The sequence below is a fragment of the Nicotiana tabacum genome, chromosome 4 (assembly GCF_000715075.1).
Source record: "Nicotiana tabacum cultivar K326 chromosome 4, ASM71507v2, whole genome shotgun sequence".
Lineage (NCBI taxonomy): Eukaryota > Viridiplantae > Streptophyta > Magnoliopsida > Solanales > Solanaceae > Nicotiana > Nicotiana tabacum.
Window position 1 is genome coordinate 4,594,894 of NC_134083.1, and position 26,173 is coordinate 4,621,066.

At 34.8% G+C, this 26,173-nt stretch overlaps 2 protein-coding genes across 4 annotated transcripts; both read right to left on the reverse strand.

Moving 5' to 3' along the window:
* Window positions 1-3,735: 3,735 nt before the first annotated feature.
* On the reverse strand, window positions 3,736-8,058 carry LOC107767905 (DUF724 domain-containing protein 7). 3 transcript variants are annotated; one of them, XM_016587010.2, is made up of 8 exons: window positions 7,465-8,058; window positions 7,207-7,278; window positions 6,854-6,953; window positions 6,647-6,768; window positions 6,002-6,232; window positions 5,657-5,717; window positions 5,480-5,587; window positions 3,736-4,648 (listed from the first exon to the last, which is right to left on the reverse strand). In XM_016587010.2, exons 1-8 carry the CDS (start codon window positions 7,993-7,995, stop codon window positions 3,933-3,935), a joined length of 1,941 nt encoding a protein of 646 aa, XP_016442496.1. In that variant the 5' UTR covers window positions 7,996-8,058; the 3' UTR covers window positions 3,736-3,932. The 3 variants fall into 3 exon arrangements, with proteins under 3 accessions (XP_016442496.1, XP_016442497.1, XP_016442495.1); XM_016587011.2 differs by having other exon boundaries at window positions 5,519-5,587; window positions 7,207-7,293; window positions 7,465-8,057; XM_016587009.2 differs by having other exon boundaries at window positions 7,207-7,293; window positions 7,465-8,057.
* Window positions 8,059-16,172: 8,114 nt separating this feature from the next.
* On the reverse strand, window positions 16,173-25,895 carry LOC142180252 (chaperonin CPN60-like 2, mitochondrial). The gene is made up of 18 exons (XM_075251271.1): window positions 25,652-25,895; window positions 25,547-25,568; window positions 25,240-25,371; window positions 24,291-24,450; window positions 23,871-24,046; window positions 23,097-23,192; window positions 22,901-23,005; window positions 22,458-22,544; window positions 21,898-21,987; window positions 21,488-21,568; window positions 21,349-21,417; window positions 21,191-21,268; window positions 20,773-20,868; window positions 20,590-20,689; window positions 20,418-20,521; window positions 20,217-20,322; window positions 16,622-16,700; window positions 16,173-16,549 (listed from the first exon to the last, which is right to left on the reverse strand). Exons 1-18 carry the CDS (start codon window positions 25,687-25,689, stop codon window positions 16,447-16,449), a joined length of 1,722 nt encoding a protein of 573 aa, XP_075107372.1. The 5' UTR covers window positions 25,690-25,895; the 3' UTR covers window positions 16,173-16,446.
* Between the last annotated feature and the right edge of the window lie 278 nt (window positions 25,896-26,173).

Here is a 26,173-nt window from a genome sequence, read left to right on the forward strand (position 1 = left end):
AAACATTAAAATACCATTATTATACTACAATTATACGATGTACAAGAGCTCCAATTTATATTATATGGTTAATAATTAAAAATATTAAAAATATAAATTATATTCATATTTGAAATATTTATTGGTATTTGAATGATACCGTCATTAAATATTCAAAATACATACATAAAATATATATGGCATATATTTAAATTCTTGAAAGACATTGATAGTTTCAGTTGAAAAAATACTACAAATAAACCATTATTATGCCTATCAAATATCTTTTTTTATTTAGTTATACATATCTTAAAAGTGGCCTTAAAATCTCTATCTTAACTAATGTCCTGGTAATGCTATGAGTACTATAATAAAAGGCAAGATATTAATTTATAAAAGGAAATATATAACAAAGTAATGAAGACCGAAAGTGCATACAATTAGGTATCAAATAAGCATGAATCTCACCCAAGAGAGAGAGAGAGTTCCGTTGTTGGAAGCTGCTATGATATATAAATATTTTATTGCCATAAATTAAAATTAAGTTCTGTTGCTATGTTTTCGTAAATTTTATTTAAATGTTACCTAGTTATATTTTTCCCCTTTGGTTAATTAACTCTACCCGTTTATATAATTTGTAGAAATAGCATCCTCTTGTTACTTTTCAGCTTTGTCTTTAAAAAATAATCACTATTATGGAATTTCAAATTACACAAGTGAAATGTCAAGACAATGGCAGAAAGTGGCTATATTAGTACAATGTTCAGTGTTCACGTCTCACTTTCCAACAAACATAACACCGATATTCTTGTGGGCTTTTACATCAACGAGGTATGTGGATTGACCCGAATTCGTCGGTTCTCGGAGTTGTAGGTCCGGCCCAAGTTAGACAAAGTAGTTGAAGTACTAGGGTTTACATAAATGGGATATATATTAATGTTTATACTATATGGTTACAAAGAGAACTTAATATTTTCCAAAAGGTTTCATGCCTGATCATTGCCATGTTGCTAGATCTTAAGTGATATGTTTCATATACATATCTGTTGGATTATTAGACTATATGGTTATACTAGTGTCATTTATCTGTCTGAAGGATATAGGTATTTGTATTACTTTTATCTTTTATAGACTCATATCTTCTTATTCTTGGGCAAAAAATCTTTGAGCCCAAATTAGTTTATACACGTGTTTTATTTTTAATAGAATTTCTTGTACTCATCAGTTATGATGACAGCCACTTAATATAGTTGGTATTCCGAGTTTTGGAGTAACAATGTTGAGAAAGATGCGACTCAGAATATTCAAAATTTGAAGAAGTTGGAGATGTTTTGCCTTAATGATGTGTGGTGAGTCAATTGGTGTAGAGCTCTGTCCTAGTAAAGTCGGTTGGCCTTATTAAAATAATACGCATTGTAAAGAAAATGATTCTAAGTAACATCCGAAACTTGAAATGGTAGGGAAAAAGGTTTTAGATAAGTACAAAGGTTTCCTTTAGTTCTTAAGACAGTTACTAGTTTATTAAGTTCCGAATAAGAGGGTGAAGAGTACAATTTGGTAGGAAGTGAATGTGGAGGCTCACATATTTGACTTTTCAAATCTCCACTCTCCAACCTCTGAGCTTAATAGGCCCACAAATGTCTTTAGAGCTAAGGGCAAACCTTTGCACTTTTCTGCAAATTTGTTTCCAACCTCTTTTCTTAGAATCCATGTTTTCAAATGCGCGTCTTTTTTATGAAGACAAACAACTTCACTGGACAGAGTTCCCACATTAATTGGCCACTACCCATCATCTAAACAACACTTTTCTTATGCGAATTGGCTCACTTTGACACCTCAACTACAATGACAACCTCATGGAAGAGTGCGAAGATTCCAAATTTATAAGCAGACTTCATCGAGAAAGATGCAACATGGAACTGTGAGTTATGTGCTCCTGACTAACTTTCTTGACTTTTGGAGTTCGTGCACCATGCTTTTTATTGTCATTCTCCATTACTCTCTTCTTCCTTTTCCCAATCTCACCCCAACCAATCTGTAAAGTCAATTTCCTTCTCTTCCTTGCAAGATTTCATAGTTTGTGCAGAAAATTCTCATCTCCTGTAATATAAAAGTTTAGGTTTACTAAGAAGTTTGGGTAAGTAGTAGCTGTGGTTAAAATTTGATCACCTTCTACTTTGTAAAGTTACAGAAGTAATTAGTTGATTATTTTAATGTATGCTTCCCTAGAATTTATAGGGTGATAAGGAAAATTTTGATGCCGTGAATGTTGGATGACATGATTTTCAAAGATGGAAGCATTTTAGATTTATGGTAGGGATTTGCATTATTACTACACGTCACGGTTCTGGAGGTAATGTAGTCCGTGGCTCTACTATATTTCTTTGATACTTCAAATTCAAGTGTATAATGTTGTTCCTTTGTAATTTCATATGGGGAAACTAGTTCTTGTGAAATCACAATGAAAGGTCATAAGTCATAACGAGTGAAAATTGATTTTCTATATATCATAGACTTATTTTTGAAGGCATTGCAGATAAATTCTCTCCCACTTGTGGGATTACACTGGATTTGTTGCAGATAAATTCAATGTTACTGTAAGTAGAATTGTCATCGTTTAGTGTTTCGTAGAGCTGAGTGGATGCTGAAACTTTACTTTTATTTTTTTACCCTGTAGTTTTCTTTTGCAATAAAATGTTATATATACTGAATTTAGACTGCTGAGACAAAGGCATTTTGCTGGAATACTGTACAAACATATCTACCATGGATTTGCACAGCCCAAGAGAAGGCCAACTGGTTTTGGAAGGTATTGCAGATTTTTTCTAATTCGATCTGCTGTATTTTTTATTCATTTCATAAGCCACAACCTCTTTCTTATGTGCTTTTGCATATATCTAGTTGATACTTATCATAATGTTTTATTCTTTCTTTAATCAATTGAACTGGACCTTAGTCTTTTAATCTATATGATACAGACTATACAGTAGCCCTGTAGTTGTGGCACCCGTGAAGAGTTGGAGAATGATTTAAGATCAACGGAGTTTCTAAGAATTAAAGAATGAACGAGATAAATGCTCATCATAGCAAAAGCTTGAAAATAATGTATTTGGAGCTTGGTTTGTTGAAGAGACGCAGGCAACCACGTCTCCAAAAGGCATTAACCATCTTCTAGTACTTCGAAAATTTGAAGATAGTGATAATGTATTGTAAGCCTGGATTAGTCCATCAAAACTTAGTCCTCTCCAATGGTAGATCAATGATTGTCTTGTTCATCAGCTGTTACGGTGAACTTTTAACGATTGAATGTGCATGCGTTTTGTATATCCCTAGTACTGTTGACACATTTACTGACCATTTCAATGCAATTCTCTTGCTACTTGGCTAAGTTTGACTGCAATGTGCAGAAAATCGAGAAACCAAACCCGAACCAAAGTGAATGGGTGTATTTATTTACTTTTAAATGTTGTGATTATAAGTATTACCTGTGACTTATATTAGAAAGTGTATTTGAGAGATTTGACATTATTACTTCTCACTCTATAATATTTGTTCTTTTTCGCCATTCAAATATAACTATTCAATAATGTTGTATGGCGGGTTGCATTGGATTGTGGTTTTTCAAAACCGAACAACGCAAAACGAACAGAACTGAATACCCGAATGCACACCCTTAAATCCGAATAATGCACACTCCTGTTGTTGGTTCATTGGAGATTGCCGGAGTGGTGGCGTCATTTGAACCCAAGCCTGGACTTCGCTACTGGAATAGTTCTTTACTACAAATTTGAAATATGAGGTGTATAAAATTGAGAGCTATTAGCAAAATAAAAATCAAAGATGCTGCTGCTAGTTGCTATCTTCTCAAAGTCATGCCAAGAATATTCTGCAAAAGGGCCAAAAAGAAATATTCAAAGACGAACTCCGAGAATGTACAAACTACAAAGTATTGGTCAGCTGAAGATTTGCTTCAGCGAAGCTACTGTTGCCTCAAAGTGAAGCTGAACATGTCGAATTTCACCACAGATGGCACTCTCTTCAGACCTGAATACCAACATCTCCTGATCCATTACCTTCTTCTCCTGATCCATTGTCTCCATCGAGTTCTTGGCTGCCATAAGTTCTCTCTCCAGATCTTTTATCTTCATATCCTTCTCTTCAATCTCTTTTTCAGCTCTTGCCTTCTCAAGATTGCAGTTTTTGATTCTGCCATCTACTTCTTCCAACTTGTCTACGAAGTGATTTTGCCTCTCGTTGTTCAACAGTATATCATTCAAGCCACGTTTATACAGAATAACATCAAATCCATTCTCCTCCCAGTCCTTGACAAATGCCAGCATGTCATTAATGAGAGATGAATTACTAAGTTCTGTGGTTGTTAACTTTGGTATCTTCTCAACAACGTAAGCATAATTTATCATCTTTTGTAAAGCCACGTCTTCTCGTTTATTCTCCTCATATTGAGCTAATGGTGAAAAATGTGGATTTTGTGGACTCCTTGCAAATACTTCCGCAGATTCAACTATTCCCCAAAGAGTGGAGTTCTTCCTAAATGGAAGAACAAGACTCGGCTTAGGCGTAGTGATGGAATTAAGTTTAGTATCTGGCGTTCCATCAGGTTGTTGAGTACTGTTCTCAACACATGGTTGGTCTGCTGCAGCAGAGGCACCTGCAAAATGATGACTAGATTAACCATGCTACTCACAGGGATAATAGAAAACTGAGCAATATCACAAATGACAGGCACCTAAGAAGAGCACTATTTAGTTGGAAATAGCACTGCAAGTTGACCTATCAGTTCAATCTCAAATCTTTTATTTTTCAAAAAGACCTGATAGATCACATCATTTGAAAAATGAACATGGGAATTGTCAACTAGGCAACTCAGGAAGCTGGCTCAAGTACTACTTTGATTGGTAGTGGTTATATTCCATCTAATATTTAACATTAAGTAACCCGATTAGAGTATACTTTTTAAGGAAAATACTAATGTGGCTTGCTAATCTGGATAAGAAAGTTTTGAAAAATACTTTTTCCTTCTTAAATTCCTGAAAAATCATCAAAGTTGAGCTTGTATCAAATTTTAAGGTCTAATTAAGCTCAAACTCATACAACCTATCCAGAACTAACTCCAGTCTTGCACAAGCGCTTCGATGTTTAGTGTTTACTGTTCAACTACAGTTCCTGTTGTAAGTGAAGACATTCAGGATGCCTAATTCTAGAAACCTCTTTCATATTACAATAGTATCAAATACTGCAGACAGCTTGGAGTTCTTTAAACTCCTGGTACAAAAGTAGTTATTAAGCTATCGAAATAAAAGTTAAAACTAGTAGGAATAATTTAAGTATTTAACATTTTAGAACGCAATCACTTTGAGAACCACAAACTTTGAATCAGGAAGCTAAACACATAGGAATTACTAAACACCATTAAGATGAGCAATCGCAAATAGGATTTGTGAGTACCGTTGATACATTGGGTTAAATTGCATTGTTTTACCTGCTGAAGTATTTATACCACTAGTTAAAGATAACTCAACTTGATTTGTTGCATTCTGTTCATTAACCACTTCATGGTGAGTGCTTTCAACTATTTGTTTCTCCACACCTGTCATCAAGCAGAACATTTATGCAATGATGCAATGAGCAAACAATACTGTACACCAAAATCAGTTACCTTGTGTCACAGCAAGTGATCGGTGGTCAGACAGGTCCCCAGAGTTTCTTTTGCTGCTACCCTGGATAACAAAGAAAAGAAAGCAAACACCAGAATCAATAAGGAACAGAAAAGTGAACTAATGGAGGAGAGAGTTAAGGTAACTCAAGCGTATAGAATATTCATACTTTAATCAGGTAAATCTTTTATATCATGGAGATATTTATTCAGGCCCCATAAGTAAGTAGATTCAAAGCATTTGGGTGATGGTATTCTGTTAACCCAAGTATCATATGCAAATGTCTGTTCCCAGATTCTGTATAATGGAATAGACACAGATGAATGATCCCTATAATAACATGTTACCTCAACAATCAGAAATCCAGAATCACTTAGCTTCCCATCCTTATCTCTGGTGCGCTTGGGAAATTCTTGATTCTCCAAAGCAAAAGAAACGTGTTTTCCACTTTTTAACTTCTTCAGAGGCTGTAGCCCACCAGTCTTAGTATCCAACATCTCCAGTCTCTTATTCGAAGAGGCTGTATCCTTGATGGTGTGATTATTAGCAGCACTTGAAGTTCCCAATTGAGGAGGCATCTGGTACCATAGGCAGAGAAGTGAGTGATTATATTGCTTAATGATGTAAAGTTATGAATAATTAGAACCGTGAAAAATTAGATTATAGTCGAATCTCCAAGACATTGTGTTAGGAAAACATATCAAAAACTAAGGAAAAGACACGAGCACATGTCAACTTTTAGCCATATTGTGGCTATCCCCCAGTAAGCAACTACTCCCAAGGTTTGGACATAAGGTTATTATTAACGCGACAGATAACCATTGAACTTGGAGCAGATTATTTAGACTAGCACTAAAGGGAAATAGTGTCACCGAAATTGGAACAGAAGGGCTACTGCTAATTTAAGAAATAATTATTTTTATCTGAAGGTCTTATATAGTTGATGCATGTTAATGTGTACTATTATAACATGTTACAACATGAATTCGAACCTCTGGATCACTTGGTTTTTCAGCTGCTAGTGTTCTCATGTCCACCACGGTCCCCATAATTTCTTTGTTCAGCTCTCTGTCAATAACATCTCCAACAATATCTTCTCCTAGTTTATTGCGGTCTACATCCACAATTTAGTAGTTAAGCTCTTGACGAGTAGTTACCATAACCCAAGTAGAGAAAAAAATAGCGTAACTTACACCCACCATTAGAATGTGCAGTTTCAGCTGGTGAACAATCAATTCTTTCCTCCATGACATGACTTGATTGATTATCAACTGAGCCAACTACTCTTGATTTTCTGATCTGCAAAAGACAGCACCAAAAACAGTGAAGCTCTAGTAAACTCTTTCTCCCCTTCTATTTTCCTACTGTGACATATTTGGTATTAGAAGTCATTTGTTTCCTATCATATATTTCACACCTATTCTACCTTAAATAAGTGATAGAAGACCTATAGAAATCCAAAACAGATAGTACAAAAATGTCACATGAGTTATCATGCAAAGTATGAGAGTAACGAAGCTAAGAAGAAGAGGGTAGAAGTATGTAGAAATACCTTCACATATGCTTTTTGGCTACTATCAGAATTCTTCTGCTTGTTCTGATCAGCAGCACTTGAACTTCCAGACTGAAGATCAGGCATCTGTTATCATGGCGTGCATAAAACAAAAGCCATTTTGTTTCTTAAGATACCATATGTAGTTGAAAATTTGTAGATATCCAAACTTCCTTGTATAAAAACAGTGTTAAAAAAAATAAATCTTTGCTCTTTAGTACAAAATCTTTTCCAAATCGACCTTAAGTAATTTATTACCTTTTCATCAGTCGAAACAGGGGCCACCCACTTTCCGCCAACCCAATCAACATGCAACCTCAAGTCATTTTGAGAAAACTCAAGCTCCTCATCCGGATCCTTAAAAGCGACCCGGAACCGGCTACCTTTACCACCGTCACCACCACCAACTGAAGCAACCACTCCTTTCCACCAACCAGCAAGATGAAATGCATCAACCACATCCTTCACCTTAAAGGACCTCCGCTCATCCACCGTCGCAAGCGGCGGCGGGGCGGGTCGTAAGAGGGACCGTTTTGTGATGAACTCGCATTTAGGTATTGATTCACTTACATCTTTTATGTCAGATAAGAGATGCTTGTACTGAACGAAGAAACCCCTTCTTTTCTTTTGGATAGGGTTTGGTTCCACAATGATGGCCTCGTACCAAGCTCCTCTATAACCCAGTTCTTCTCTGGTGACTTCCACTTTATTGCCGATGCTGAAGGGCGCCGAATTATTAGTTGGTGATAAATTCCCCATTTCTAACTCCGTTTCCTCCATCGTCGCCATTGTTGCTCCGTGAAATTCTCTCTCATTTCTAGTTGAAGAGAAAATTATAGTATGCTTGGCCTGGCTACTAAAATCCATTAATTTTGAGAACGGAAAATGGTCATTTGTGCCCCTGTACTCTCCAAAATTAGTTATTAGTACCCTACGTTATACTTTCCAACATTATATATCTCTGACGTTATCTATTTTAATATCCTTACCCCCATCACTAACGGACCCTTTTAGAGGGACACGTGTCTTAATCTTAAACAACCTAACCACCTACTAGTTAGATCCCTGATCCGTTTGGCCCCAACCCGCTAATCCCTTCATATCCCCTAGACCCGTATATACATTAAAACAAAAGGGTTAGAACCCATTTCACTCTAACCTCACTTGTCTAAAATCAGGCGACTCTCACACTTACCGCCGATTTTCATGATCTAAAAGTAAACTAATTCTTCTACCATAGTAAAATCTCAGGCTTAAGATTTTTTCAATTGATTAAAACTTAGTTTTTTCATGTTTGGTTTTAGTGACTAAAATATCTAGGGTTTAGCAGATTTTGTTATTTAGGTTGGGGTTTCGTGTCTAGGTCCTATTTTTATATGATTTTTACTGCAAAGTCTAACATTTTAAGCAGAATGTGGGGTTTTAAACATGGCTTTAACTTTATGGATTATTGTATTTGCATATACATGTGATGGTGGTCCCGAATGTATACTATAATAGTTCATTTTGTCTTAAAGGCGTTAACTTTATTAGTTGTTGTATTGCATGCGGTAATATTCTCATATAGGTTTATTTGGTGGTCCGGGTTGTCTTTATGTGCTTTGTCGTTTAGGATTTTGAACCATGTTCTGTCCCTTTGTCTAGGGATGTTACTTCACGATTTTTTATTAGTTTATTTGAATGTTGCTTTACTCTTTTTTTATTAGTTTCTTTCCAGCTATATTTTATAATCTCGATTAGTTAAGTTGTTGTTTAACTTATTTTATGGTTTAACTTCTAATTGCTTAATATGTCAATTGATTACATATTACTATGGTTAATTTGGACTTGATATTTAACTATGGTGGGGAATGGACTAGAGAGTCACAAGTCAAATACACAAATAAGCTGTTACACACCCGGGAAGGTTATGACTCTGACCATCTATCCTTTATAGATATAGTTAATGAGTTTTGCACTAAGTTATGTTTTGGTGGGGTTCAACAACTTATTGTATCTACTCATTCTGGTAGATACTATAAAATTGATGGGGATAGTGGTATTAGAAAACTGTTGGGAATGGTTTGTAGTGATTACAATATTGTTGATATATTTATTGTAGAGGATTGTGAGTTGGCAGTGAATGTACCTGATTTTTTTACATTAAGGTGAGGATGAACTTGATGATGTTGCACTTGACCATGAGGCTGCAACTGATTGTAGCTCAACAGATGGTGAGTTTGATAATGGAGCTGAATCTGATTCTTCAGATTATGATTCTGAAAAATTTGAATTTATTTCAACTCAGAGGAGTATGAGTATAACTGAGCAGTTGCTGGATTACAAAGAACTAGATAAAAATATGAGCTTTAAGGATATTCCTAAAGTTAGGAAGTGTCTGAAACTGTATGCTATGGCAAATAAGAAAGAGATAGTGCTTAAGAAAAGTGATACAAGAAGGCTTAGGTATGAGTGTCAAGTAAGTTGTCCTTTTGTTTGCCTAATTTTTAAGGATGGGGACTGTCCAGGGGTTAGAGTGAAGACACTAAATCCAAATCATAACTGTTTCATTGCTTATGATAATAGTACTATTAACTACTTCACTATTGCACATTATTTTAAGAGGAAGTTGCAAGACAATCCAAAATATAAAGTGAAGGAGATGAGGGATCATTTGAGAGCTGCATTTGAGCTTAATGTAAGCCATGGTAAATGCAAGAGAGCAAAAATACTTATTTTGAATAAGCTAAAGGGAAGCTTTAAAGATGAGTACAACAAGCTAGGGGGCTATGTTAATGAATTGAAGATTAGTAGCCCTGGAAGTGATATAATAATTAATTTGTCAAAAGATACTCTTCTTGAAGGTAAGAGGAGGTTCTTAAGAATGTATATTTGCTTTCATGCTATGAAAATGGGTTTTAAGGAAGGTATGAGACCTTTCATTGGACTGGATGGGACATTTCTGAAGGGAAAAGCTAAGGGTCAGCTTTTGGTTGTTGTTGGTCTTGACTCAATAAATCATTTCTACCCTATAGCTTGGGCTATAGTGGACAAAGAAACAAAGAGAACTTGGGACTGATTTTTGAAAATGCTAAAGATGTCACTGGAGCTCAACAATGAAGAAGGATACACTTTCATTTCAGATATGCAAAAGGTAGTGTTTATGTCCATGTTCTTTTATAGTTATTTCAGTTTCTTTAAACTTGTGACTGATTCTTTAAACTAATATTGTATTTATTATGATTTGTAGGGGTTGGTTGAGGCAATGAAAACTGTTTTACCTGATGCTAATCATAGGTATTGTGTCAGACACATTGAGGCTAATTGGTGTAAAAGATGGAGATCTGGGAAAATAAAAAAGTTATTGTGGTGGAGTGCATGGTGCACATATGAGGAGGATTTTGATGATCAATTGAAGAAGATAGGGCATATGGATGAAAATACAGTGAAGGATTTGCTGCATTACCCTCCCTAGTCATGGTGTAGAGCATTTTTTGACACTGTATGCAAGAATATTGCTGTGGATAACAACTTTACAGAATCATTCAATGCATGGATCTTGGATGCAAGGTACAAACCTATAATTAAGATGCTAGAGGATATTAGGGTGAAGGTGATGGAAATATTGAGAGAACATGAGGACAAAGTGAAGTCGTGGACTACTGACTTTAGTCCTTATGCCATGAAACTTTATGAAGATTATTTGAAGATTGCTCATAAATGCAAGGTTCACTTTAATGGTGATTGGGGCTATGAAATATCTGAAGGGCCTGATAAACATACAGTAAACATGGTCTTGAAGCAGTGCAGTTGTAGGGCTTAGTAACTGTCTGGAATACCATGTCCTCATGCCATTAGGTCATTTGTGTACAAAGGTTTTGATCCTTTGGAGGGAATGCATTGGTGGTATAGCAAAGAGGCAACATTAAAGACATATTCACACAAGATACTGCCTGTTAGGGGAGAAAAATCCTGGAAGGCAGTCCCTGCAAATGCAATGGAACCACCACAGATAGTGAAGTTAGCTGGCAGACCTAAGGTGAAGAGAACAAGGCAAAAAGATGAAGCAATTAAGAGACAAAGTGAATGGTCTATATCAAGGAAGGGGAGGGTTATGAATTGCAGCAACTGTGGAGAGCCAAACCACAACTCACGAGGGTGTAAGAAGGTAACTGTTACTATAATTAGTTAATTAGTTTTTAACAAGTGATATCTACATTATTAACAATGTTTCATTTATTAATGACAACCATCTAATGGAACTCTACCACAGAAAAGGATGACAACTGAAAACTATGAAGATATTGATGAAGACATACCTTTATCAGGGCCTGAACAATCTCAAGCAAGTGTAGGCTCCAGCAATCCGTTTGTGTTCATTCCTACAACAGTTTTTTCTCACCTAAAGAGGCTCCAGAAAGCTGTTAGTTCTACATGTTCTCTGCTAGTTATCCAAGATGAGGAAGACCCTGCTTTAAGGCCAAAAGTTATATCGGAGATGAGGACAAGGTTTCAAATGAGACATGAACCCAACATTATAGATGGAACAAGAGTCATCAACTTAAGGGGTGATTCAACTAGTGTGAGTCAGCCCTCAATTCTATCACACTTACCTAGAGGACTCACATGGAAGGGGAAAGAAGCTTTAATTACTAACAAACTGGAGATGCAGGCGCAGGAGAAGATTGGGAAGCTTAAGACAAGAAGGGGGAAGTGATACATTGCTGGATAATATGTTTTTGAAGTTATTGTATCTTATCTAAACAAATTGATTTGGTGCTGTAATTTATGACTTCTAACAATACATTTAACTCTAGTTTTAAATGCTTTGTTGGTACTGACAGTTGGATGCCATAGTATGACCTAGGTGGTAACTTGTTTTGAGGTTATAATATGGCATCCGTGTGTCAATTTAACTGTATATTGACAGTTAACTTTTGCTACTAATGTTAATGGTAATTTAGACGCATTCAGTTTGCTATTTCAGTTTCTTTCCTTATTGCAACTTATATTATTGGTAGTGTAGTTTTATTTGAATAAGTAGAAGTTCATTTATGTAGTTTAAGTAGCAATTAACATGTGTGAATCATTTCTATTTCGGAACAAGTTCATGAAGCTCAAATCATATTAACTAACAAACATAGGTGAACACAAAAAGCAATTAACATATACAATCCGGAAAGTAAAATTCCAATTAGCCAACAAAAAAGTACACAATTCACTACTGCCACTTAAGTTAATCATACAGATAACTTAACAAAATAAAAACTAGATTTCACCGACTATTACTAATAACTATTTATCATACAAGCTACAATTAAGCCAGCAAATAGGACCCAAGATATTAGAAAGATCTTCAACTTCAAGACTTTGGCTTCCAATTTCCTTGAATTGGTCATTTCCCCGCGAATTGTAGCCTCCATTTCTTCAATTTTTTCCTTCAATATGTCTCTCTTTCCTTCAACCTCATTTATTGCCTCCAATGCTTCCAATTTTTCCTTCAATTTCAGCCTTTCAATCTTGACAGCCTCCAGTTGTGCTTTCAACTTACAAATAATTATCATAGCTCTGTCCGATAATACTTCATCAGCCCATTCAAAATAACCACGCGAATTTTTCTGAAAAACAAAATCATACACCATGTAATAAGTGAAATTTCAGAAAATGAAAATCATAAAATTATCATAAAACCATGAAAACCATAAAATATAAGATATTAACCTCAGGTTTCGGACATTTGTAGAATCTCCTACCAGCGTTCCAATGAGTGTAAGCCATGAGGTAGAGTGCAGTTAATCCGCATTTGCATGTCCTACTTGATACACATTCTTGAGACGATGAACTACCTTCTGACATTGTAACTCCCTATTCTTGAAAATTATACACAAAATAATAAAGAAAATAAAGATGATGAGAGAAAATAGAATAGAATCGCTTCAGATGGGGAATAACCCAAGCTTTTGAGAGGAATAAACGATTACATCCATTAAGAGATATGAAGGGGTTAGCGGGTCGGGGCCAAATGGGTCAGGGATCCAACTGGTAAGTGGTTAGGTTGTTTAAGATTAAGATATGTGTCCCTCTAAAAGGGTCTGTTAGTGATGGGGGTAAGGATATTAAAATAGATAACGTCAGGGATAAATAATATTGGAAAGTATAACGGAGGGTACTAATAACTAATTTTTGAGAGTACAGGGGCACAAATGACCCTTTTCCGTTTTGAGAATTATTTTTGTCAAAAGTACTTCAAATAATTTTTCTGTAGAAACAGTTTGTGTTTGGCTAATTTATTTGAAAAGAACTTTTGAGTAGTAATTAATGTTTGGCCAAACTTTTAAAAACTGCTTATAAGTGTATTTTTCTCAAAAGTGCTTCTCAGAAAAGTGCTTTTTGGAGAGAAGATACTTTTTTATATTTCTCAAAAACTGTTTCTGCTTCTCCTCAAAAGCACTTTTTTTCCCAAAATCTTGGCCAAACAACTCAAGTGCTTTTGGCAAAAATAAATAAATACTTTTGGCCAAAAAAGAAGTTTGGCCAAACAGACTAGAGAAATGGGATTGTTAAAGAGAAGCTGGGACCCATATAAGTCCAGTGTCAAAAAAATATCCTCACACGTGTCTTCACTGTTATTATTACATTATTTTCTTTGAGTACTGTTTCCACAAATGAATTTTTAAAACTAAGGGTGTGTTTGGTATAACGAAAATTTTCACTGTTTGATTGCACAAAATAGTTTGAAAAATATTTTTCTAGATATCATATTTTTCTGAAATTGGAGGAAAATAATTTCCCTAGAAAAAGTTAGGAAAACATTTTTCAAAAACTCCACATACCCTCACATCTAACCCCAATCCCCTCCAACTTCAATTTTTTATTTTTTTTCGTTTTTCTGCGCCATCCACCTACCCACCCCCCACCCCTCCATTTTTTTTTGTATTTTTAATTTTCTGTTTTTCGTTTTTCTAAACCACCCACCCCAACCCCCACCCCGCATTTTTTTTAAATATATTTTCAGTTCTAATTTTTTTATTTTTCAGTTTACAGGTTCGAAATTTTACGAGTTTCAAAGTTATGAGTTCGGAGGTTTACATGTTTGGAAGTTTGTGGGTTTAGAATTTATGGAGTTTACGGGTTCGGAAGTTTAGCGGTTCAGAAGTTTATGAAATTTGTGGGTTCGGAAGGTTGTTGGTTCGAAAGTTTATGGCTTCATGTTTATTGTATCTAAATTATTTATGAATACTCTTGAGAATTTATTTTCCTTAATTTGCGTACCAAATACCGAAAAAATGAATAAGATTATTACTTATTTTCCAAGAAAATATTTTCCACGGAAAACATTTTCCGTTATACCAGACATACCCTAAAATACAATTATTTTTTGTTAATACGACAAAGTCAAATTGAAGTTAGTACGTAAATTATAATTTTGTTGTCTCGTTAAGTAAAATAGTAAATTTCGTATTGCTCAGTATATGGTTTAATCCATTTTACTGCTTTCGTTTTTCTTTGCTGTAGTTTAAGAAGAGAATGATTGAAAGACTATGGTAAAGTTCTTTACAGTAAGTGGATGATGCTTTGAAGTTTTTATTGTATTAGAGTCTCATTTTATTAAAGCTCTAGAAAATTGAAGACTTCGAATTTTTAGGACTTAATAGTGTTTTTAAGACTTTTAAGTTTGGAATTGATTTTCCTGTTAAGGGAAACAACATAGATTGTGTAAAAACATTAACGTGCATATTTGCAAACTAATAAGTAAGGCTTGCCTCATTATTTTTACTCTTCGAATACAGGAAGAAGGCTCCTTATGCAGTCATTTCTATTGTTTTAACTTTTAACAATGAATTAGGAGAGCGTTTGGACAGCGGATCTAATGTAATGATTACGGCTTCACGTGAATATAATAACTTTTAGATTTTATATTTGTGTTAAAAAGTTTCATAAATATATAAAAATATTTAGCTTTAAAACCAGTACGTTGATTCAGTGATTTATTATATATTAATTTAATATTACTGTAGAAACCCATAAATTTAAAATCTTAAATCCATCTCCGCACGAGGCTGTTGATTTTCCGATTAACAAACAATAATTTGTTGTATTTCGTTTGCCAGTTTTACGTTTACAAGCTAAAAGATAGTGGTTATTTGCATTAACAAAACTAATTGCAGTTTTTTTTCAGAACTAGAAAAAGATCCAACATTTTCTAAAACATATCAACAAAAGAGATATGTGACCTAAACAGTTGTGCAAGCAATATGCCCCTTAATTGGTTGAAAACGTATAATTAGAAAAAGGCAAAACGAAGAAAAACTCAACTTTATCCTGTGTTCGTATTAGTTGAAATAATCTTGGTACTAAATCTAGATGTTTGGTTTCCATATTACTAAACCACAATAGTTCTACGATAAACCCCATATCATTTCTCCATTGGTAGTCTACAATTTAGGAGATTTAATTTACTGTACCAAATTGTTTCAGTAGTCACGCGATTTGTGGGGCAAGGTTATTGATCGATCAAAACCAGCTAATCAACTCATAACACACACCACAAAACCCATTCCAATGTATTATTCAGAAATTGACTCAACGCAAATAAATAGCAACAGCAACTTATTTCTCTCTTGGCCTGGCTAATAAACTAATGTCAATGCCCAAGTAACCATACCCATTGTCCTATTAAGAGGAATCCAAAATATTCACATTTTGTTGTTGACACTTAATATGGTCAACAACATATTCGATCCAAGCAATGGAAGTGGACATGCGTTCTGCACTTTCTCAAATGATCTTGTGATCTCGAGCTTTTGTGCAAATTGCTTCAGTGCTAAGTTTAGCTCATTTGGGCTAAACTTGTAGAACAAACTCTACTTTGTACCTTCCTTCTTGGTACTGACATTAATAAAATTACCACTACCATAGCAAAAAATAGAAAGAGGTCAATGTGACCTGGAGCTATCTGTAATCCCACACAGCTTTCAGATACACAGTTGGATATTAACAGTCTGTCTTAAATATTTGCGGCCATTCACATAACTTCCTAATTAGTTTCTAAGAAACAATTTAAGATACATAAAAGACTAAAACTTGTATGAAGGGACCATGTGCGGCATGTCAGCATAACCATTACCAGGCACCAAAATGAATTTCTTGCATTACATCAATGAATAAATGTGGCCCTCAGACTCAGAGTAACCTACCTTAGGATTGCTCCCTCACAGCTATAACACACAATAATCAAAGGTTTCATCTGTGTTTCCTATATCAATACATATCACCCATGTTTGGCATGCGGTTTGCAAGTGGGTTTTTCTCTCCTTGACGGTCCACAATGGCAGCCTCAGTTGTTGTCAATAGCAAAGACACGCTGCAGTATATATCCAGTTTCTGTTAATAGAATTGAAAGATTTCAATAGTGTTTTACTGGACATGTCCTTACCTGGCAGCATCCACTAATGCTGTTCTAACTACTTTCAGGGGATCAATAATTCCAGCCTTGACCATGTGTCTATATGTACCTGCTTATGCAAAAGACCAGTGTTTTAAGTGTAATGGACAACCAAAGTATTCTACGCCCATTCACTTGTTTGACTCATCACTGAAAAAGTAAACAAGTTCTACTAGATTGTTTAACCCATTCACCTAAACTTTGTTTATTATGTTACAACTTTGACTAACATACCAAACAATAATTCTCACAACCATATATTAGAACAAAGTATAAGTTTAGTAACAATGAGTAGATGACACAGATAGATTACTTTAAAATGCTGAACTCTATACAGAAGACATTGTCTGGAACAAGGAACTATAGGTATGGAAAAACTAAATTTTTATAACTGTACTGTTCCCCAAGAATCAAAACAATGTAATCTTCCCATGTAGTATAGAGTTTATGGCAAGTTCTCTGAAATTAGGAAAATAGCACTTCCCATGTCCCATTTAGATGGCACAAGTACAATTTTTCAAACAACTATGTTTTATACTTTAATTGACAACTTTCTCTAAAGAGTTCTTAAATATCTATATAATAATATAAAGCAGGGACTTAGAAAAGTGATGTGGCAAGCCTTAGAAGCCACGAAAAATATTTATCTTTTTTCTCCTTTTTTTTTGCCTTCTTGTCCTTTTATGCTTCTTTTCCCTTTTTCTTAGTTGTCAAGAGTTGTGACTACATTGAAGAGTTGTAACGAAGAGTCACATGAAGTATCTAATACTAAATAAAGATTAAGCGACCTGTCCGTTTTCATTGCCTAAGAAGGCCAAAACTACCCTCTTTTTGATTATTTGCTACCAAAATAACTGTCTCTTCTTCTTCTTCTTCTTTCTATTAATTTCCATTAATTTTTTTAATACTCCTTTTTATTCTATTCTTTCCCACAAACAACTACACATACAATTAACATTCCCCAGAAGAATACTGATGAAAATTTTAACCTCTTCTTCAGAACAAGTCGTGTGGTTGCGGTGGTCCTTTTTTTTTCCTCCCTGAAGTTGTAGTGGTGTTCTTGAAAAGGTGTGCTACATACACATTTATATTTTCTACTGTTCACTCTTTTTTAATGTATTTTTCATTAAAGAACTGATTTTCTTCCTTAATGCGGTGTTCTATTTTCATGAGTTTTAACATGTTGTCCAACAATATAGGCACGCTTACCTTTTTGTCATAATCTTCCTCTTTGTGTTTGTTTGCCAGGTTTTGCTTTTCCTTCTCCCATGCATGGTTTTTTAGTTCATTTGCCTATTTCCGATTCCGGAAGTTATCTTTTGCACTTGCATACGTAATTTGAGAGTTATTTCTTATTCCAAATGTTACCTTTTTTGCCTACATAATTTGCGTCAGCAAATTTTTAAAATTTAATCTCTACAGGACATGAAAGGCTTTCATTTTTTGATAAAATAGAAGGATGAATGAATTCAGGAATTCTAGGCTTGTAGTAGTCTCCAATCACCATTATTTTTTAGGATTGTTGCACTATTGTTACTGGCTTGAGGTATAGTGAAGTTTTAATAGTATTTGATGCTTAAAGAAAGTTCATGATCGAGTATTTAATATTTTTTTTATCTTTCTACGCCTTAACATATTCCAATCTTTTAAAGGTGGAAATTATTTACCTTACTAACGTTAGTTCACTCCTCCAGGTTAAATGCTCAAATGGACTATGTAATGTCAATCATAATGGAGTAGTGTGAATAAGGTGAAAAAATCCAGGAAATATTATCGGAGGAATATTTTGGCCTAGAACATTGTTGCTTTGGAAGTAACAACATTACCCTAATTTTGTTTTTTCTTAATTCATTGATGTATTGATTTCTTGGTAATAATAGTATTCAAATGTTGTTTGTTCTCTTCTATTTCTCTGGTTTGGTGGATTTAATTCTATTTACCCTATTTTTATTTTTAATGATTCATTGATGTGTCATATTTGGCAGATCATTCTGGTTTTTAAATGATGTTGTTCTCTTCTTTTCTTTTTCTTTTTTCAATTCTGTTTTTGGACATGAAAGTGAAGCTTCCTACTTTTAGTTGTCCACTTTTAACTTTATATTCCCTTTAAGAAAAAATAAATGAAGTATGTAATGTATAATTTTACCCATAATAATGATAACATTTTCAAAAGTCTTGGGAAATGATTTGGGGAATAAGTAGTTAATGATAAGGGTAAAACAAAAAAAGATTATCTTTCTCTTGATTTAGTACATATAGTGGACAAGTAAATGTACTGAGTGAGTATTTGATTTCTACGAGTGTTCTTGAAGTGAAAGCAACAAGGTATAATAACTTTTAATGCCAATTGTCTTATGTTTCTTCTTGAAACAATTTATACATATCCTTTTCTCTATTTTGGAATATATAATTAGCCTGGATATTTTGATGTTTTTCATGTATTATACTAAAGAGTGTAAGCATATTTGTTTGTTAGTTGCTAAGATTAAAAACTATATCAATATATATAATAGTATGTACAAATATTATTTTAAAATAAGCTTTACCAGATGATAATTTATATATTTGCTTCTCTGGAACTTGCGTCTCTCTTTTGAGACTTATTTTTCTCTATTTAGAAAAAGAAATGCTGGCATAGAAATAAAATTAATTATATATTTGACAGAATTAGGATAATAACATAAAAAATTGTTTCCATGAAGAAGGGAACAAAGTTTTTTATTTTTTGGAGTAACTGTAGGAGTGAGGGAGGAAGAGAAATAAAAGAAGGGAAGAAGTAATTAAGTAATTGTATTCCTAACCTTTGTTTAATTCTAACTTAACAGTTGGCTTTAAGAAGCAAAAGCCATTCTCTTAACCACTCTGCTAATTCATCATATATGTTCTTTGTGACGAAGGTCTTGATAGAAAGTGGAGAAGAGAAGAGAAGATGCTAATCGTAAGGCACAATTTCATCTGATATATTCCTACTCAATTATCTATTACGCAAAAGTTTCCTTTTAAAATTACGATTGCAACAATAACAACCCAGTGTAATCCCACAAATGGGGAGGGTAAAATTACGATAGCTCTATTTGGAATTTTTTTCTTCTTCCAAGAGAGATGATACTTGCGTGTTAATTACTCTTTTCTTTTATTTCTTTAAGGAAAGTTTCTTCTATCTTAACAATTTTTTCAAAAATATCATCCAACTGTAGATTGGCTGATGTTTTAGGACTGCGCGAAGCGCGGACAATTTTACTAGTTTTAATATATATGAAAGTCCAATTCATAAATTTCTAAATATATAATTATGATCTCCAAAATTTCATTCGTCTGATGCTGAAAATCACTCAAAGAATGAATGGTTTGACCATTGCACTCCGAACTGAGTCATCCACTCTGAGAGGGTGGATTCTGTTACTTGATGACTGATGTTGTCTTGAAGATTAATAATTTCCCAACAAAAAAGAAGACTACCATTAGGTAGAACAAATAAATTGTGTTCTCATATATAATGAACCGAACAAATTCACTTTACAAATATTAGGCAACATTTTCACAATGTGATCAGACATAACGAGTTCATGAGATGTGAGGCACAAACCTTTAGCTGCATCAAATCCTAGATTCAGATCATCTTGTCCTAAGAGCTTGCCTAAAACTAAGGCGCCATCTGCACCAGCATTTGAAGCTATTGTAAAAGTAGGTGCCTGTGAGGTGGCAAAGAATTCCGATGTCAGTGCAGCAAGTAAGCACTTGAACAGAAACTAGTACAAAAAGAAATTAAAATCTAGGAGAAATGAACCTTGAGAGCATTCTCAATGATCTCAACTCCCTTCTTTTGTCCATCATTTGCAGTCTGAAGGTCTTTAAGACATTTGGTTGCATATAGGAGAGCAACACCGCCACCTAAGGAAAGAGCATTACTTTGTCAGGTCAACAGAAGAAGAGACAGTTTATTCAATAAGATAACGTACCTGGAACAATGCCCTCTTCCACAGCAGCCCTTGTTGCATTTAAGGCATCTGTAACCCTATCTTTCCTTTCTCCAACTTCTGCCTCACTGGCTCCTCCCACCTGAAAGAGTGTGCAGATCAAACTAGAATGCGTAGAGTGTAACTGAATGAAAATGTAGGATGCTCAAATCCTGAGGAATATACCTTGAAAACAGCAACACCACCGGATAGCTTTGACAAACGCTCCTGAGCTTTCTCCTTATCAAACATGGCACTACTATTTTCCTTGGCTATCCTTAGCTGTTCAAAGATGCAGAACTCGTCAGTGTTTAATCTACCCAGGAACATTGGACTGCCAATTACATCTAACCAAGCAAATCTATAAAGCCAATGACTCTTTTCCAGATATGCCCAGAGGGAATTCAGGCCTTCCACATAAGAATTTTGAAATACAGCAGAATGAAAAAATTCAAAGAGGAAAATACAGAATATATGACAGACTACCTTTGCACCTTCTCCCGGCTGTTCAAAGGTATGACAAAGTAGATACAGAGGAAGTGGGTACAACAGCCCAGTAATTTCCGTATGACCTAAAAGAAAGAAGGGGAAAAAGCATCATCACCTGCTCACACCTTTCTTCAATTAGCTTCTTGTCTCCACCTCCATGCAGAACTAAGGTGTCATCAAGGGAAACAGTAACCTGCTCAAAAGTGAAGAGTTGTATACTATGCATGTATGTAAACATTTCAAATTGTGCAAAATAACACTGATTGAACAAACCTTTTTGGCAGTACCAAGCATATCAAATTGAACTTTGTTCAGATCCAGACCACGTTCTTCACTAATGACCTGATAAAACATTCATTTGAAACTATAGAGACAAACCGGCAATAAATCAGGGCATGAAACTGTGTCTAACCTCTCCTCCAGTAAGAACTGCAAGGTCCTCCAAGTTGGCTCTTCTATTATCCCCAAAACCAGGAGATTTAATGGCACAGACCTAAAAAAACATGAAAATGAAAGATATTCTGGGTATGATCGGAGGAGTAATTACAAAAAAACAATGCACTGAATAATGAACCACAAATTTATATGCTGAAACAATATAACCAAAAATGAAAACAAGGCCAAAGTTGGCTCTTCTATTATCCCCAAAAGTAGGAATGTTAATGGCACAGACCTGAACATAACGTGAAAATAAAAGATATTCTGGGTACGAGCGGGGGACTAATTACAAAAAAATGAAAAAAATCCATATGCTGTAACAAAATAATCAAAAATGAAAACAAGGCCACCACAAATATGGCTCGCATAGAGAAAGTTTAATACCTTAACCCCGGCACGATGCTTGTTTAGGATAAGCATAGCTAATGCATCACTTTCCACATCTTCAGCAACAACTAACAGAGGCCTCCTTCTCTACGCCAGAGATAGAAAAAAATACTATGATGATTAATTTACACGTATTGCAAAAGAACAATTTCTTTACATTTTCAAAGGTATCCATTGGTGCAGCTATTATTCAACATATGTAACTTGCACACATATTTTATCGCAATAGAGTAACGTGGCACTTGTGGCCAGGCAACATGGCTGGCAGGTTCCCTTCCCAAGATGGTTAATTAAGCTCTTTTTCAGCTTTTGCCTAGTTTCTTTGCCAGGACTTTTTCTCCTTATCATAGTGAATACACTTTTTTTTATATATAAGTATTCTGATATATCTTCATAATTCTTTGCCTCTTATCAAACAAATTTTTTCTTCATCCAGAAAAGAAAATGGAAAAGATATGCATCATGCTTTCTGGTAAAGAACATACTTAGAAGTTAGAAATTAATGATCCAGAAAAAGAAAAAAGCACATACACACACACTCAGAAGATACTGGTTACCTTAACAGCAAGCTCCAATATCCGCACAATCGAGTTCAAGTCTGAGATTTTCTTGTCATGAATAAGGATCAATGGATTTTCCAATTCCTGTTTACATACAAGTCAAAATATCATGTCGTGAACTTTATAAGTTGATACAGGATGTAGAGATCGTTGCATGGCACGACGTATGCATTGGCTGACACAGCTACTTTCTATGACTTGTAAGTCAAGAACAAAAGAGGAAAAGATCCCAATCTCCACTAAGAAACGGAATAAAATAATTGGGGGGAGATCATGAGAATGTTTTGGTTTTCTGAGGTACTAATGAAAGTTGTTAGCATCAGAATCATTAAGTCATTCTTCTATGCTTCAAGCCACTGACCACATTTGGAGAAATCTAATTCTACACTTCAGCGTAGAAATTGGGGGGAAAGTTCTCAGTCGTAGAAATTATTACATACACATCTTTGAGTCTTCGCGTCTGTGACAAAATAAGGAGATATGTAACCACGGCCAAGCTTCATGCCTTCCACCACTTCCAACTCATTATCTAAGGTGTTTCCATCCTGTTAATTCAAAATATATGAGGTTTCAGTTTCAAGCTTAAACAGTTCTCAATGTATTTGTATCAGAAACACCAATATGAGCATAACTTACAGCAACAGTAATCACCCCTTCCTTCCCAACTTTTTCCATGGCTCGAGCTATTAATTCCCCAATTTCACGTTCACCATTTGCAGAGATAGTAGCCACCTATTGGAAAGTAAGATATTGAACTCTCAAAAAGAGGACCATTTAGGGTAAAAAGAACATGTAAGAACTCCACTTGCTTTTCTGAGTTAACAGCACTAGCTTTCAATCTTAAAGAAGTTATAAGGAACATACAAATTTACAGGTGCATCCAGAAACTGGTTCGTTTTACAAGTCATGCAGTTAAATTCCAATCATAAAATCATTCTTGATCATAACTTGTAAAGATCTGATTTTAGCTCTAATGTAGGGAAAGAAAATAAACGCAGTGTGTTTTCTAGGAAAAGGAGAGCAGCGATGAGAAAAATTATGGAAAGAAACCAGAAGGAGAAACCGTCATTTCATCATATTTTCAGAAAGATGAATTTTTCCCAGTTGACAAATCAGCTTGGAAAACAAAGAGTCAAAACCACAACTACAACTGGAAAACTGAAATTGGAAAAACTGTATTGACTTGTAGGAACAGTTGGTGAAGTGGTTTTGCCTGAAACTGAATTATAACTTGCAGAAAGTAAGGATTAATAAATGTTCAGATTTAAATCTTATAAGTTTGTCCACAGCCCTATCTAGTTTGGCATCCCCAAGTATATGAGTTTGAGGCGTAGTCTATTGATAGATTGGTTGATGTGTTTGTCCACAGCATGATCCAAGTTGGACATAGAATCTCTATTAGCCCTTCACCTGTGTAATCTCCTCCGGGGTGCTAATCATGACTGCTCTGCTCTTCAAGTCAGCAACAACAGCATCAACGGCCATGTTAATACCACTACGCAAATCCATCACGCTTACACCTGCAGCAACAGCTTTGCAACCTTCTGAGAAAATTGCCTGAGTAAGCACAGTTGCACAGGTTGTACCTGTTATCACATGGCAACCATTTTAGAAAATTCGTGGACATACATAAGCTTGGTAAGACCCTACAACCATCGCAATCAAAAAGTGCACCTCAACGTATCAAGACTATGATATATACTAAAGATTTCCTTTTAGGAAGAAAAGATGATGAATATAAAAGCTCTTTTACCATGGCAAATGTATCTGATGTAAGTTGAAACATTTATTATGATTCACGAATAAGCTAATCCAAAGTAGAGATCTTACCATCTCCAGCAACTGAATTAGTAGCATTAGCAACCTGCTTCACAAGATCAGCACCCACATTCTTTGTCTTATCCTTAAAGTTGATGCTCTTGGCTACAGTGGCACCATCCTTTGTGACCTTAGGATTCCCTTGGCTTTTCTCAATAATCACGTTACGACCCTGGATTGTGAACGAAGAAGACGAAGAATAGTCGTAAGTATGATGACAACTCAGGTTATTCTTTTCAATCAAGAGACCTTGTGAAATGCAATATTCTAGATGTTTTAGACATTCTCAATAATTCATTTAAATCTTGGGAGGAAAGTCATTATAGCATGTAGGACCTTTAAGAAGAAAAGGATGACAGAGATAAGTGAAATCCTAACATCCGCTAGTGTTATAACCACTGCTACCCAATAATCAAAATTAGTAAACCTTAGCAAACACCATTTTTGCATCCTTTTGGGTAGGTGAATAAAAAACATAACATTCCAAAAGTTTCCGCACAGGTCACTGGTGAAAATTGAAACTCAAAAGCCCATCTTTTTCTGTCCAATATGGTTTTTTTCTTCACCAAGTACTCCATAAACATGAAATATATCAAGTAGTATTCATATTAAGTATAGCATGTGAAAATCAGAAAAAGAAAAAGCTAAGCTCCATAGTTCGTCTCATATGTATCATATCAGTAAAGATGTCAAATTAGTTTCCTCTTTTTCAACTAACATTAAGATCTAATTCAAAATTTCAACCAACAACATACCCAGTGTAATCCCACACTGTGGGGTCTGGGGAGGGTAGAGTGTACGCAGACTTTTTTCTGACCCTGTGGAGGTAGAGAGGCTGTTTCCGAAAGACTCTCGGCTCAGGAAAAACAACTCTCAGCAGGTTTGAATTGGAGAACAATAATAAGGAGGTCATGTCGGAAATACTAAATATAGGATATCAAGTATAAATCTTATTTATTACCTTTGGTCCCATTGTGACTTTTACGGCCTCTGCAAGCTCATTAACCCCTTGTAACATGGCCAACCGTGCCTGGCTACCAAAATTGATATCCTTTGCAGCATAATTTCTTCTCGAAATAATCCTACTGGCAGCCTTTACCACAAAAAAGTAATAATTAATAAGTAAGTAATAAAGAAGAAATGTAATATACCCAATTGACCCAATCTATTATTCAGACATAAATTCTGCACTCCAATAAGAAAATTATACCGAGCACTATCAATAATTAGATTAAATGTTGTTGTAAGGTAAAGAGTAGATATTTTACCAATTTTCTGGAAGTTGAGGACCTGACAAGAAGCGAAAATATAATTGTGAGTACCCAAAATATAAGTGTTTGATATAAATGTGACACAACGTTATATTTATATACCTGATTGATGAAGCAACAGCTGCAGCAGCTCTGAACATTTCCCAATAATTGCAATGTGTTGTAAAAATTGATAAGATAGAGCAAAAGCAGATTTCGGAGTAAGGGGAAATGGGAGAATTGAGAAGAAAGTAAGGCAGCTGTTGAGAGTTCCAGAACTGATACAGAAGTTCTCCACGCTCTCACTGTTTCGTGTTTGAATGCTTTCCATAGGGTTTAAGGTTTAACAATTCGTTTTGTTAAAATTAATTATTTTTTTAGTTTTTGCCTCCTCCTTAGTACAAAGTACAAACTACAAACATATTAGTCACTTTAGGTTTGGTCGAGTTTTCAAAATTTACTTACTATTTTGAAATTATTTCTTTTCAGATAAAGTTTTAAAGTAACTTTTAAAATTAGAAAATAAATTGTGTTTGACAAACTTCTCTCAGAAGTAGTTTTGAATATCGAATTACTTTCTTTTGAAATACTAATTATTGTCTATTAGGGCTGTCAGTTGTGAAAAAGAAATTATTGTGAAAACTT

Coding starts and splice junctions, on each gene's coding strand:
- LOC107767905 (XM_016587009.2), bottom strand. CDS start 7,995: ATGGCGACGATGGAGGAAACGGAGTTAGAAATGGGGAATTTATCACCA. Junction 6,954..7,206: donor GCCAAAAAGCATATGTGAAG/GTATTTCTACAT, acceptor TGTCTTTTGCAG/ATCAGAAAATCAAGAGTAGT. Junction 5,718..6,001: donor CTGGATTTCTGATTGTTGAG/GTAACATGTTAT, acceptor TTTGTTATCCAG/GGTAGCAGCAAAAGAAACTC.
- LOC142180252 (XM_075251271.1), bottom strand. CDS start 25,689: ATGTTCAGAGCTGCTGCAGCTGTTGCTTCATCAATCAG. Junction 24,451..25,239: donor AAGTCACAATGGGACCAAAG/GTAATAAATAAG, acceptor TTCACAATCCAG/GGTCGTAACGTGATTATTGA. Junction 21,569..21,897: donor AGCATCGTGCCGGGGTTAAG/GTATTAAACTTT, acceptor ATGTTTTTTTAG/GTCTGTGCCATTAAATCTCC.